This window comes from Rousettus aegyptiacus, unplaced genomic scaffold, assembly GCF_014176215.1.
Source record: "Rousettus aegyptiacus isolate mRouAeg1 unplaced genomic scaffold, mRouAeg1.p scaffold_m13_p_17, whole genome shotgun sequence".
Taxonomy (NCBI): domain Eukaryota; kingdom Metazoa; phylum Chordata; class Mammalia; order Chiroptera; family Pteropodidae; genus Rousettus; species Rousettus aegyptiacus.
The window spans coordinates 26957575-26971037 of NW_023416292.1; the positions used below are offsets into that span (position 1 = coordinate 26957575).

General features: G+C 49.4%; 2 protein-coding genes across 8 annotated transcripts in view; one reads left to right on the top strand and one right to left on the bottom strand.

Moving 5' to 3' along the window:
* Nucleotides 1-6140, top strand: part of POGZ (pogo transposable element derived with ZNF domain) — a 37420-nt gene extending 31280 nt beyond the window's left edge. For all 7 annotated transcript variants that reach the window (XM_036235224.1, XM_036235225.1, XM_036235222.1 and 4 more), the window contains 7 exons: nt 432-566; nt 667-836; nt 981-1121; nt 1541-1597; nt 1768-1880; nt 2137-2161; nt 2285-6140. In XM_036235224.1, coding sequence (XP_036091117.1) covers nt 432-566; nt 667-836; nt 981-1121; nt 1541-1597; nt 1768-1880; nt 2137-2161; nt 2285-3956 — 2313 coding nt within the window. In that variant the 3' untranslated portion in view covers nt 3957-6140. The remainder of the gene's footprint in view (nt 1-431; nt 567-666; nt 837-980; nt 1122-1540; nt 1598-1767; nt 1881-2136; nt 2162-2284) is intronic.
* A 752-nt stretch (nt 6141-6892) lies between these two features.
* On the bottom strand, nt 6893-9176 carry PSMB4 (proteasome 20S subunit beta 4). The gene is made up of 7 exons (XM_016122860.2): nt 9013-9176; nt 8594-8800; nt 8222-8368; nt 7962-8043; nt 7489-7605; nt 7215-7303; nt 6893-7011 (listed from the first exon to the last, which is right to left on the bottom strand). The coding sequence occupies exons 1-7, from the start codon at nt 9150-9152 to the stop codon at nt 6999-7001; spliced, it is 795 nt and encodes a 264-aa protein (XP_015978346.2). The 5' UTR covers nt 9153-9176; the 3' UTR covers nt 6893-6998.
* Nucleotides 9177-13463: the final 4287 nt, after the last annotated feature.

Sequence of the window (13463 nt, forward strand, 5' to 3'; positions counted from 1 at the left end):
GTGGAAAGGGTCTCAGTCGAAGGCACACTTACAGTGCGAAGGAGCACAGTAAGAGTATGATTTATTTTTTTTACCATGTACATTTTATCACATTAAAAAAACAGTAAGGAATGACAGTGTCCAGAAGGGTAGTAGCGCTGTCCACGTTCAAGGTAGGAGGGACAAGTTAGGCTTAAGCCACACGTCCAGATTCTTAAAGCAAGTCAGGAAGAGATGGTTTGGGGACCTAGGCCACCTTTCTCTGGGAGAATGGGAGGTGACGACTCTTGGGGGTAGTTTTGCTGTTGTGTGTTTCTTAAGTCGTCAGTGGAAGGGCGGGAGTGGAAGGGCGGGAAGGACGCTGGGCTTGGCATTGGCCTGTCTCCTCGGAAGAACACTCAACCCTCAACCGGGAGTGGCTTGTTAGAGTCTTTCTCTTTCTCCCCCTTCAGAAGAGGAATGTATATCACTGCAACAAGTGCCGGCTGCAGTTTCTCTTTGCAAAGGACAAAATCGAACACAAGCTTCAGCACCATAAAACCTTCCGCAAACCCAAGCAGCTGGAAGGGCTGAAGCCAGGCACCAAGGTGAGGGGCGGGTCGGCATCGCCGTTACGGACCCAGGGGGAATGCAGGCGCCCAGTGTCCGAGGCGCAGCGCGCCTGATCGTCCCTTCCCCTGCCCACAGGTGACAATCCGGGCTTCCCGAGGTCAGCCGCGAACCGCCCCCGTCTCCTCCGGTGACGCCCCTCCCAGCAGCCTGCAGGAGGCGGGGCCGCTGGCGTCGGCGGACCCCCTGCCAGTCTTCCTTTACCCTCCCGTCCAGCGCAACGTCCAGAAGAGAGCCGTCAGGAAAATGTCAGTGGCCGCCCCTCGAGTGGGGGCTGGGTGGGCACTCCCCGATGCCAGGGTGCTGTGGCACCTTTCAGTGGGGTCTGTTGTCTGAAGTCCCTACGTTTGGGGACCCAGAGGCGGTAACGAGTCTTCCCTGCTCCTCGGCAGGAGCGTCATGGGCCGGCAGACGTGTCTGGAGTGCAGCTTCGAGATCCCCGACTTCCCCAATCACTTCCCGACCTACGTCCACTGTTCCCTGTGTCGCTACAGCACCTGCTGCTCGCGCGCGTACGCCAACCACATGATCAAGTGAGTGGCTGGGGTTCCGGCGCCCGGAGCGCTTCACGGCCGCCCATTGACAGTGTTCTCGTCAGTTCTTAGAGCTGTTGGACCCGCTCTCTGAGAGGCTCAGGGGCCAGCCCGTGTCCGTGTGGCTCGATGGTCCATGCTCTGGTTTGTGGGACCTTCTGCACCAGGTGCGGTCCAAGGACCAGCAGCACTGCGGGGTGGGGGGGGACCTGTTAGAGAGGCAGCCTCTGGGCCCCGCCCGCCCCAGTCACAGTGCGCGCTCTCGTAGATGCCCCGTGCACGCGCCTGCTGTGCTAGGAAGGTGGCCTGGGCTGTCGGGGTGGACTGCGGAGGTGTCTCGCGCTGGGGCACTGTCCGCGGCTGGGGGCTCCCGTGTAGCCGGCAGAACCCTGCACCTCATACCACTTTGTCTTCCTCAGCAACCACGTTCCAAGGAAGAGCCCCAAGTATTTGGCTTTGTTTAAAAATTCCGTGAGGTAAGGAAGAACTTGCTGATGGTCTCTTGATGTTTCAAGTTTCGCATTAGATCCCTTGAACCGTCTGGGGGGGAGGCTCTGAGAGAGAGAAGGGTCACTCCGCTAGGCCTCGGCCCGCGTGTCTCTGGTGTCACTGCCGTGTCTGCCTCACTCCCCCGGACTCTTCGCAGTGGAATCAGGCTGGCCTGCAGCTCCTGTACCTTCGTCACCTCCGTGGGAGACGCCATGGCCAAGCATCTGGTGTTCAACCCCTCTCACGGGTCCAGCAGCGTCCTGCCGCGGGGTGAGTCGGACGGACGGGGCTCGGGAGGGCACGAGGAGAGGGGCGGACACAGGCGACAGCGAGTCAGGAGCCCGCCTGCCGGGCCGAGCCCGGTGCCCTTGGCACTCCACTCAGGGCGACGCGTTCTGCCCTGACGTCTGCGAGAGCCCGGGGAGGCCGTAGGTTGGCTTTTTTGGTTGCAATCCCAAGGAACTTGTCTTTGAAAGGCTCGTTTCTTCCCTGAGCTAACGTTCTTTTACTGTCCTGTTTTCCATAGGACTCACTTGGATATCGCACTCAAGGTAACAGAAACCCACTTCGTGGTTTAGTTTCTTTTCTGCGGTATGTTTGGTTTTTAACATTACTGTTGCTGCTGCCGCTGCCCCTGGCCTGACCGAGTTTTCTCCTGTGCGCTGCCCCTGCAGGCATGGCCAGACGCGGGAGCGCGCGCACGACCGCAACGCGAAGAACACGTACCCTCCCCCTCCCTTCCCCTCCAGCAGAGCCGCCACTGTGAAGTGTGCGGGGGCCGCCCCAGCCGCGCCCGAGGAGCTCCCCCCTCCCGCGGCCCAGGCGCTGCCGTCACCGGCCTCGACCGCGACCCCTCCACCGACCCCCACCCACCCCCAGCCGGTAGCCCTGCCGCCCTCGGCCCCAGAGGGGGCCGAGTGTCTGCACGTCGACGACCCGGAGGAGGGCAGCCCAGGCACGCAGGAGCCGGAGGCCGCCGCGGGGGGTGGGGGCGGCGGCGGCCCGGGCCGGAAGGAGCAGCTGTCGGTGAAGAAGCTGCGCGTGGTGCTGTTCGCGCTGTGCTGCAACACGGAGCAGGCCGCCGAGCACTTCCGGAACCCGCAGCGGCGCATCCGCCGCTGGCTGCGCCGCTTCCAGACCTCCCAGGGCGAGCACCTGGAGGGCAAGTACCTGAGCCTGGAGGCGGAGGAGAAGCTGGCCGAGTGGGTGCTGACGCAGCGCGAGCAGCAGCTGCCGGTGAACGAGGAGACCTTGTTCCAGAAGGCCACCAAGATAGGACGCTCCTTGGAGGGGGGGTTTAAGATCTCGTACGAGTGGGCCGTGCGCTTCATGCTGCGGCACCACCTGAGCCCGCACGCGCGCCGCGCCGTGGCGCACAGCCTCCCGAAGGGCGTGGCGGAGAACGCGGGGCTCTTCATCGAGTTCGTTCAGCGGCAGATCCACAAGCAGGACTTGCCCTTGTCCATGATCGTGGCCGTGGACGAGATCTCCTTGTTCCTGGACACGGAGGTGCTGAGCAGCGAGGACCGGAAGGAGAACGCCCTGCAGACCGTGGGCACGGGGGAGCCCTGGTGCGACGTGGTGCTGGCCATCCTGGCCGACGGCACCGTGCTCCCCACGCTGGTGTTCTGCCGGGGACAAGCGGGGCAGCCCGCGGACGTGCCGGCCTGCATCCTGCTGGAGGCGAAGGAGACGGGCTACAGCGATGACGAGATCATGGAGCTGTGGTCCACCCGTGTGTGGCAGAAGCACACAGCTTGCCAGCGCGGCAAGGGCATGCTGGTGATGGACTGCCACCGCACCCACCTGTCGGAGGAGGTGCTGGCCATGCTGAGCGCCTCCAGCACTTTGCCCGCGGTCGTCCCAGCAGGCTGCAGCTCCAAAATCCAGCCACTGGACGTGTGCATCAAACGAACGGTCAAGAACTTCCTGCACAAAAAGTGGAAGGAGCGGGCTCGGGAAATGGCCGACACCGCGTGGGATTCGGCGTTCCTGCTGCAGCTGGTGCTGGCCTGGCTGGCCGAGGTGCTGGCTGTCATCGGGGACTGCCCAGAGCTGGTTCAGCGGTCCTTCCTCGTGGCTAGCGTCCTGCCTGGCCCCGACGGCAACATGAACTCGCCCACCAGAAACGCCGACATGCAGGAGGAGCTGATCGCGTCGCTGGAGGAGCAGCTGAAGCTGAGTGGGGAACAGTCAGAGGAGCCCTCAGCTTCCACACCCCGACCCAGGTCGTCTCCCGAAGAGACAGTCGAGCCCGAGAGCCTTCACCAGCTCTTTGAGGGCGAAAGCGAGACCGAGTCCTTCTATGGCTTCGAAGAGGCCGACCTTGATCTGATGGAGATCTGAGCGTCGGGTCCAGAGCGAGTGTGGAGCGGGGATGGGATGGCGCGCGGGAGGGAGAGGGGTTCAGGGAAGGGGGGTCTACCAGGCGGGGTGTTCGGTTTATATTTTTTAATTTTATGCCACCACTGCCCCCGATGTTGGCGGACACTTCCCTGTGGATTTGTGGATTATTAGCAAAACCAACAGCAAGCACGTCTGAGCCAAGGAGCTGGCCCACTGGTCATTCGCTTGTGCTAAAAACAGGTTTCTGTGACTTTTTTTTAAATTTAAATCACTGTGTTTGGTATTTTTCTGACAAAATCAAGAAAAGAAAAAAAAATCCTTCGTGGGCGAATGTTAAATTTTTTGTTTCCCCTTTTACCTCAATTGTATCATAGCACATCTGGGTTTGTTGGTTTGTTTTACTGTGTGGCCAGTGTCTTGGGGCCTGATGCCATCCAACCATTGTCAATGTGAGAGCATTTCCGAAGACGGGAAAGACAAAAATATGTAGCTCACAAACTGGTTTATTATATATATGGAAAAAAAAAAAAAACTTTTTTCATTGTGGTCTTAACACTTTTATATAAAAACGAAAATGGAAAAAAAAGTCCCACTGAACTCTCTCTTCCTTCTCCTTTCTTACTTTCCCTCTCGAGATGTTGGTTTCTCCAGCAATTCTAGATAAAAAATTGTGGCTTTAAAAATGCATGAAACCTTTAATCATCCAGAATGATGAATAGATCTTTTTTTTTTTTTCCCCTACCACCCTCCCTCCAGCAAAAACACGACAAAACCAATATCCTTTGCACTTGCTGACCTTGACCCCTTCCCCATCCTCACCCCATCACTCCGGACAAAGGATCACAGGTGTCGTTACCAAGCAAGAGGTACTGAGCTGATGACAGGGTAGGGGCCATTCCCAGCGTGAGGTCTCCATCCTGCAAGAGCCCAGGGGCAGCCCACGCTTTAACTTCATCCTGCTAAGTGGACAGTGTGCCTGTTCAGGAGACTGCGTGTCCCACAGCCAGGAGCTAATTGTGCAGGAAGTTAAATGTCGAACTTAATTTAAAAGACGGCCCACTCGTTGAATTCCTGCTTACCCTGTGGCTCTCCCTTATTTTTCTTAATGTTTAGAGAAGAATCTGACCAGAAGGAACAGGGGTGTGCGCAGAGAAAGACATGACTCTTTATTTTTCACTGCCAGCTTCAAGGAAAAATTTTTCTACAATTTGCATGAGGGTCTTTTTTTTTTACTGTTATGTACTCATGGTTATAACGAAAATGTACTATAACATAGAGAAAAGGAGCAAAAATCTAAGCCCACCTTTCCCAAGCTGCACTGTTGTCCTGTCCATCCTGAGGCTTTCGGCAGCGTCTGCCTGTGAGCCCAGGAGGCAACCTGCACAGGCTTGTAAATCGTTCATCTTTAGAATGTACATAAGTGGAACATTTAATAAGATGAGGGGATATGGGTTTATAAACTGTTTTTTTTTCTAGGTAAACCTATTTTAATAGGCTTTCACAGACTGGCAGATGCTCAAGATGTGATGGGCCTGGTGGTACAGGTGTGATATCTGTTACCACCTGTTTCTCCTCACCCGGTTTTTTTTTGTTTTTTTGTTTTTTTTTTTTCGTTTTGGTCTGTTTTTTAACCCCCAGAACACTATAATATAGTGAACTGGAGTGATCCCTTCCATAAACAGCTTGGCCAGCTTTGTGACCTGTGGCATCTGAAAACTGAACTGAGGATCCATCTGGGCTTCTCTTCCCCGGCTTTTCGCCTGATGCCATTTTGACAGAAAATGGACTTTGAAGTCAACCCTTTGCCTTTCAGAAAGATCAGGAACATGGTCAACTCTACGTACAACGGCCTAACTCTTCTGTGGTAGTCTCCATAGCAGACCCGGCCTTGGCCAAGCCGGGCTCCTGGCCTCTGCACACACTACGACTTCGATGGGTAATTTTTTTAAGACCAGAGAACCAACAGCGGGGTCAGCTGGGGTTTGGCCAGGAAGTTCTCTTTGTGGATTCTGCCTGCATGGCTTAGTAGTAGAAGGAAGTTTTTTTTGTTTTGTTTTTTTATAATTCAGTTTAATCAATAAACAAGTATTTATTGACTACTTTCTGTGTTGAGATTGAATGTGTAGAATATTCCGATTGCAAGCTCATGGTTTTCTTCTGCTTAAATATACTAGTTTGTTGTAATCATGGAGAGATGTTTTGATTTGTCCCTCAGCTCTCACGTCACTGAATTTCTGTTAAGTTTTCTGGGTGTGCTGCCTGTACGAACCTCAAAAAGAGGTTTAGCGAGGAGATGCATCAGAATCACCTAGGGTGTTCATTTCTTAAATTCAGGTTTAACACCGTTCCAGGGATGCAGTGTGGGCTAATACTTCAACTGATTTGACTCACAGCTACACGTAGGACTTTTTCATGAATATACAGAACTTAAAAGAGGTTTTCTGACAGTGAAAGAAATTAGTAGCAGACTTGGACAACCGTTTAGGTTAAATATTGAAATTACTTAGTATTCCCCATGTGGAGGTAGACTGGGGGAGAGATTGAGGCCATCAGTTCCAGCTTGGGGGTAACCTTACACAGAACAGCTCTACTAGAGACTACGTCTTTGAAAGCATTTTAACTAAAATCACATTTGCAGCCAACATTAGCTGGAAACTATTAGAATCTAGTAATGTGGAAATGTTGAAGAAAAATGCTAAGCACAGAAACCAACAAGGATTAAACCTGCCTTCCACACAAAGCTGCCTTCAGTACAGCCCCAAGTGAAGACGGTAGCGTATCCTCTGTACTGTCAAGCAGAGAACTATTTGCTTTAAGAACCAAGACCCAGAGTTCTCTGACCCGGGGGGAGGGGGGTTGGGGGGGATGGCACATGGCAATACTTAAGAGGTTTCGTTCCTGGTGTGACCTAGTGAGACAGAACACAACCACTCAGCAAGCGTTCCAAAAGATTTATTTTACAAAAGAAAAGTGGCTTTGAACCTGCCACGTTCAAAGTTGGAAGGAGGGTGTAACTTCGGTTCTGGATAATCCACCTGTATTTCATTCAAAGCCACTAAAAAAGGAAGAGCATAATAAAATTGTGAAGCCATAGGAAGAGGAATCAATACCTAAAAGCAGTTCTATCCAGCCAAAACCATTCCACCCAGAAGATTTTTGGGTTGAGATTTCCAGGAAAATCTAACTTAGTGCAAGCCAAGGGGCCTCTCAACTCTCCTACCACCTATTTTTTTCTACTATAATTTAAATTTCAATCACCTGATCATGTGGGCAATATCCCAGTTGGTCTCTGCAGACAGTGGTCCCTCTATTTCAACACCTTTTTCGGTTACGGTGGCGATTTGAAACTGGAAGAAAGAAATTCAATAAAAACACCGAACCCCACATGAAAGGGTCAAGAAGAGGGCCTTCCCCAACATGAAATAGCTAGAAGTGGGGCAACCTGTTCTCCACAGCTCGGACACCCCAGGTATTTGCAAGTATCCGAACCTGGCGATTACAGCCTCAGCCCCTTTAGCCGCCCCCTCCTCACCCGGTTGTAAGAGCGGGCATCCCGATAGTACAACACTCGCATGCAGCGCTCCACTAGCTCCCGGGCCTCGGTCTGGCTCAGCACCGGCTTCTTCTCCAGGATTTCTCGCAGCAGAGGCTAGGGAGATTTGGGGGCGAAAACATGGGAGGTATTGGCCTGAAGACCAGGCTATTTTGTAATATGCACAAATGAGTGGAAGGTGACATTACACCTGCCACACCAGAACGAACTGTGCCTGTTTGTGCTCAGACCTAGGGTATCCTCTCCACATGGCTACTGACTCCTGAACATACCACCTTGTCATAAGAATGCAAGTGACACTCGCAGCCTCTAGACTGCAAAGAGAACCATCTGCCCAGCAGGAGGGACCCTAGCCTCATGTCAGAGTTTCAAGGGAAGAACCACCACACAACCCACTAACCCCCACTGCCTACTGTCTTCCCCTCTCCCCCACCTCTCGACTGACTACTTACCTGAGCCAAGTATGCACCGTAACCAGTGGCCACCGAAGGGGCTTCATAGGCGACACCAAGCATGTCCACGTAACCGAGGAAGCTGACAAGACACAGTAGGTCAAAGCACTCATTTCACCTTAGGTTTATGTACCTTACCCAGAGGATGGGACCATGGGGTCTGACTTAGAAGTGGGATTTACTTAGGGGTGAGGGACAGACAGCACAGGGCACTTGAGATTACGTTGTTAAGGAAATAAGTTATTTGCATTCAAGTCAACCTCTCTCCATCGGAATAGCCTCCGATGACGACGGTGTTCCACAGGGGGTTCATCTTGGAGCGGCGGCTGTACATGGCCCTGGTCAGCCAGGAGTGAATGGCTCTAGGGCTATAGCTGTGCCCATCTCCCAACAACTCCTCATCGATCCTTAAAATTAAATGATGAAAAAAGGGAGAGCATGAAAGTCGCCCCCAAAAGACGTTACCACGGCCTGCCCCGATTTACACCCGCTAATGTGGCAAGCTGGCTGCTGCACTCACCCAATGATTCTCCCTGTCCTCTGCTGCAGCCCCTTAAGGGGGCTTATGGGGATAAAAAACCGCGGATCTCCTCCCTACTAGGGAACTACGCCCTGTTCTCCAGCTGACTTACACCATCTGGCCGAGAACTTGCTTCAAATACTGGAAATCCGCGTAGTCTCCGGAAGCGCCCAGCATGGTGCTGTCGTTGACTCGCATAATGCGAGAGATGTTGCGGAAACGCGCCAAGGAGCCGTAGGAGCCCAACATGTCTGCGGCAATCACCACTCCGCAGTCGAACTTCACGCCCAGGACCGAGGTCCCGGTCACCATGGGGTTCCTGGGCAGAGAGGAAGGTTTGGAGGGGGGCGCGGGGGAAAGCCGAGTCCCACTCCCCGCAGAGTGTTCCGCTGCGGATGTTCCCAGGCTCCTGTCATTCCCCGGGCCTCGGCGCGCGGCGCTCCCCCTCGCCTTCCCCGGCTCCCGGAACCCGCCAGTCGCGCCAGGCCCCACGGGCCGTCCCCTGCGCAGGCCGAGGCGCCCAGGGCTTACTGGGTGCGCGTAATCGGTCCCCGGCAGAACGCGGATGCCGGGTCCACGGAGGAACCCAGAGTGGGCGGGATGCGGTAAAACTGCCCGGGGGCCGGACCCCCAGCCCAGAGTCCGAGCCGCGCCTCCCCGAACACTTCCATCTTAGTCACGGTAGCAGAAGAAGTGAGAGCGCATGCGCGGACGGAAGCGGAAGTGATCCTTAGGACCACGCCCCTCTTCTTCCTGCAAGCCGCTTCCGGCGGCCGTGTGGGCGAGGTCAGCACCGACCCTACCGCGGTCCTGGGGGGCGGGGACAGCCAGATAGTTGGGATTCGGCAGCGGCGCGTCGGGGGCCAGGGGAATGTGGACTGGATCAGACTGTTCTGAGGCACAAACTGAAGGAAGGAAAGGGTAGTGTGGGAGGTAGGAATGGGGGTTCACTTCAGGACACTGACCCGAGGGAGAAGGGAGAATTTCTCCCGCCTTCGTTGGGTCCATAGCAAAAGCCCCCACGTGAAACTGACAGTAAACCAGGATCTCTTATGTTTGTACGGGCGTGGCTTATTTTATTGCGCTTTGCAGTTATTGCGTTTTTTACAAATTGAAGGCTTGTGGCAGCCCTGCCTCAGGCGCGCCGTTTTCGCAACAGCATTTGCCTACTTCGTGTTGCTTTGTCACATTTTGATAATTCTCGCAATATTTTAAACTTTTTCAGTATTGTATTTGTTATGGGATCAGTGAATTCTGATGTTGTAATAGTTTTAGCGGGATACCGTGAACCACTCCCATATAAGACTTAGACCTTAATAAACGTCATGTTAGCTCTGGATGCTCCACCAGCTGGCCAACCACCCCCGCCCCAATCCCTGGGGGCTCCCTGTTCCCCCAGACACAGGGATATTGAAATGAATGATCCTGCGATGGCCTCTTAAGTGTTCGAGTGAAAGTAAGAGTCACACGGTCTCTTACTTTAAATCAAAAGCAAGAAATGATTCAGATAAATGAGGAAGGCGTATTAAAAGCTGAGATACGCCCAAAGCCAGGCCTCCTGCCTCAAACAGTCAAGCTGTGAATGCAGAGGGAAAGTTCTTGAAGGAAATTAAAAGTGCTACTCCAGCGGGTACTACCTAGGCCAAATGTTATAGACCATTGCTCATAGGCTACAAGCCTGCATGGTGTATTAATTTACAAAAAATAATTAAGACATTTTTTGGTGTTCTTTCTTTCTCCCCCCATTGTACTGTATCCACATTATCAGATCATACAGCCACTGTACTATAATCTTTTCCTCTGGATCCCCGTTTACTCTTAGTTCTGCACGCCCGCGCGCACACGTGTGTGTGTGTGTGTGTGTGTGTGTAGATAGATATATATGCCTTATCAACAGTCCTCTTTATGTTTGTGTTGCTCTAGTCATTTCGTCTCTAAACTAAAGTTTTTTCTAGATCCTTCCAGGAGGGCTTATGGATTCTACATTCTCTTAGTTAATGCCATTATCAGTTGTCTGTACCCTTCAAGCTTATGAGTTACTTTTGCTGGGTATAAAATCCTTGGCTCACATTTTTGTCCTCAGTGGATCTTAATCATATTATTCTAATTTCTTCTAATTTAAATTATTCCTGTCAAACAGTCTGATGACAATATAATTTTTCCGTTTATATTTTTATATATGTGGTGTATTATTTCAATATGTCGTTAAAAATATATTTTTTAAAACTTTCCTCAGTTTACAGCTTTTCGTGTGTAGTGTCTCCCCTGCTTTGGTTTCATCATTCAGGGCTTACATTGTCTATATATTACAGCTTTTGATCTTCTTTAGTTATCTTTAATATGTGTCACTATCTCTTGAATCCCTAATAACTTTTCATCTATGTTTAGCTTAAAAATTTCTTTACCTTCTCTTTCTTTTAAGGCACTACCTGTTGTATTTACTACATTTTATATTCCTTCTAGTTTAGACTTCATTTTTCAAAAGATTTGTTCTTTGATTTCCAATTTATTCCCAAGTTTCAACGCCTCACAGCTGCTTTTTTTTCTACTTCTGTTTTATGTTGTTCTCTTCTTTCTTGCATAATTTTCTCATTATCTTTCAGATTATTTTGAAACAGTGGATTACAGGATGTTCTGTTTATAGGAGCATCTGTCCATCTGGCATGCTTTCATTGTCAACAAGGCTGTTATTCTGCTCCTTATTCTCTTTTGTCTTATGATAACTATGTAGGATTTTCCGTCGATCCTTGTCTGTTGCTCATTCCTTTTAGAGACATTGGTATTCCTGAACTTTGAGAAAGCATGCTTCGGGATAGCTTTTCAAAGTACAGAACTCCCTCTGCTATTGTTTTTACATCGTGTTGCAAAAATACATGACCACTTGTTCTCTACGATTAAGGTTGAATGAGGTTATAAGGGTGAGGCCCGAATCCTATAGGCCCAGTGTCCTTTATAAGACAAGAAAGAGATACCTGATCTCTCTCTTTCTCTCTCTCCACAGGCACGGCAAAAAGGCAGTCATCTCTAAGCCAGGAATAAAGGCATCACCAGAAATCAACTTTGCTGGCACCTTGACCTTGGACATCCCCCCTTAAGACATGTGAGAAAATAAATTTCCATTAGTCAAGCCGCCCAGTCTGTTTTATTTTATGGCAGCTTAAGCCAACTAATACAGATTGTATCAAACTTTTACTCTCATAAACGGTATATGACTCTGTAATTAGAACATGTCCAATTTTCTCACATCCTCAAAACCATTGAATATTACAGTTATTTTATTTTTGCCAATCTGATGGTGAAAAATAGATGTGCTCTTTTAATTTTCATTACACTAATGAAGAGTGTTATATTCAAATCTCTTCCTCTATGAATTGCTTCTTTGTAGTCTTTACACTTTATTTGTTTTCTTTATGTGTTCCACTTTTTAAAATTTGGATCTTTATTCTCTAAGTTTCGTTGTGGAGCTGGTATGAGATAGTAGACGTACCTTGATTTTCTTCCCTATCAATAAACTTATTCCAATACCATGTACGACCAAACATCCTTTTCCTTTGTCTACCTTTGTCAAGTAATAAGTCCTTAAATATACTAAAAATTTGTTTGTAGGCTCTGTTTCAGTGATGTATTGCAGTTACTTTGTAATAAATTTTAACAGTAAGTAAGGCAAAAAGAAAAAAAGGAAAAAAAGTAACACCCCAAGAAAGTTTTTAGTACTTTCATAGCAATATCTATGCTATGATTCTTCCGTATGAACTTTCAAATAATTTTTTTCCATTCCTTCATATATGTGGGGATTCCTAATGGAATATAATCATTAATTTGAGAAAAATTGACATTTTTATATTAAATTTTTCATCTAAAAATATGGTACACCTTTTCATAGAGTCATTTCTGGATTGTTAAAGTAATAGTTCATATTTTTCCTCATATAGATCATGGATGTTAAATTTATTATTTTTTAATAATTTTGTGAACTTAATTCATTACATCAAAGTAAAGGAGAGAGCCCATAGGATCGTATGAATAGATGTCCCCCAAAAGCACTTTTTGAAAGTCAGCAGCCTTGCCTAATAAAACTCTGCAAAATAAGAATATAAATGGAAGACATAAACATAAGAATGCCTGTTTGCCCAAAACCAACAACAAAGATAATTGCCGGTATTCAAGTCTGGAGCTAGACACGGAAGCCCACCGGGTCCCTTCTCCCCACATCCTCACTAACACCCGTTACTTCTTGCCCTTTTGATAATAGCCATTCTCACGGGTGTGAGGCGATAGCTCATTGATTTGCCTTTCCCTGGTGATTAGTGATGTCGAGAGTCTTTTCAAAGACCTGTTGGCCACCTGAATGTCTTTAAAAAAATGTGTATTCAGATCCTCTGCCCAATTTTAATTTAATTGTTTGGGTTTTTTGTTTGTTTGTTTGTTACTATTGAGTTGTATGCATTCTTTGTATATTTTGGGTATCAACTCATTAACGGCTATATAATTTGATGATATTTCCTCCCATTCGTTAGGTTTACCTTTTCATTTTGCTCATGGTTTCCTTTGCTGCTCAGTAGTTCGCTTCTTTTTATTGCTGGGTGATCTACCATGCTGTGGACATATCTATTTGTTTAATCATCTGCATATTGAAAGTCACCTGGATCGTTTCTGGTTTTTGGCTGTTATGAATAAAACTGGTATAAACCTTCCCGTACAGGTTTTTGCGTGCATTGTTCTCATTTTGGTAGCTAATCCTGAGGATGTGGCTTGTATTTATGGCTTTCCTTTCATCCCTTTGCATTAATAATAGCTAACATTTATAGAGTGTTTGCTACACGCCAGATCTTGTCCTAAGTGCTTTACAAATATCACTTAATTATAAATGACCACTTGAGGCGTGAACTGGTATTGTGCCATTTTACAGGTGTGGAAACTGAAAGTGGACCTAGGTGCACGGCCGGCACGTCTTGGTGCTCAGATCTGAGCCCAGGTAGTCC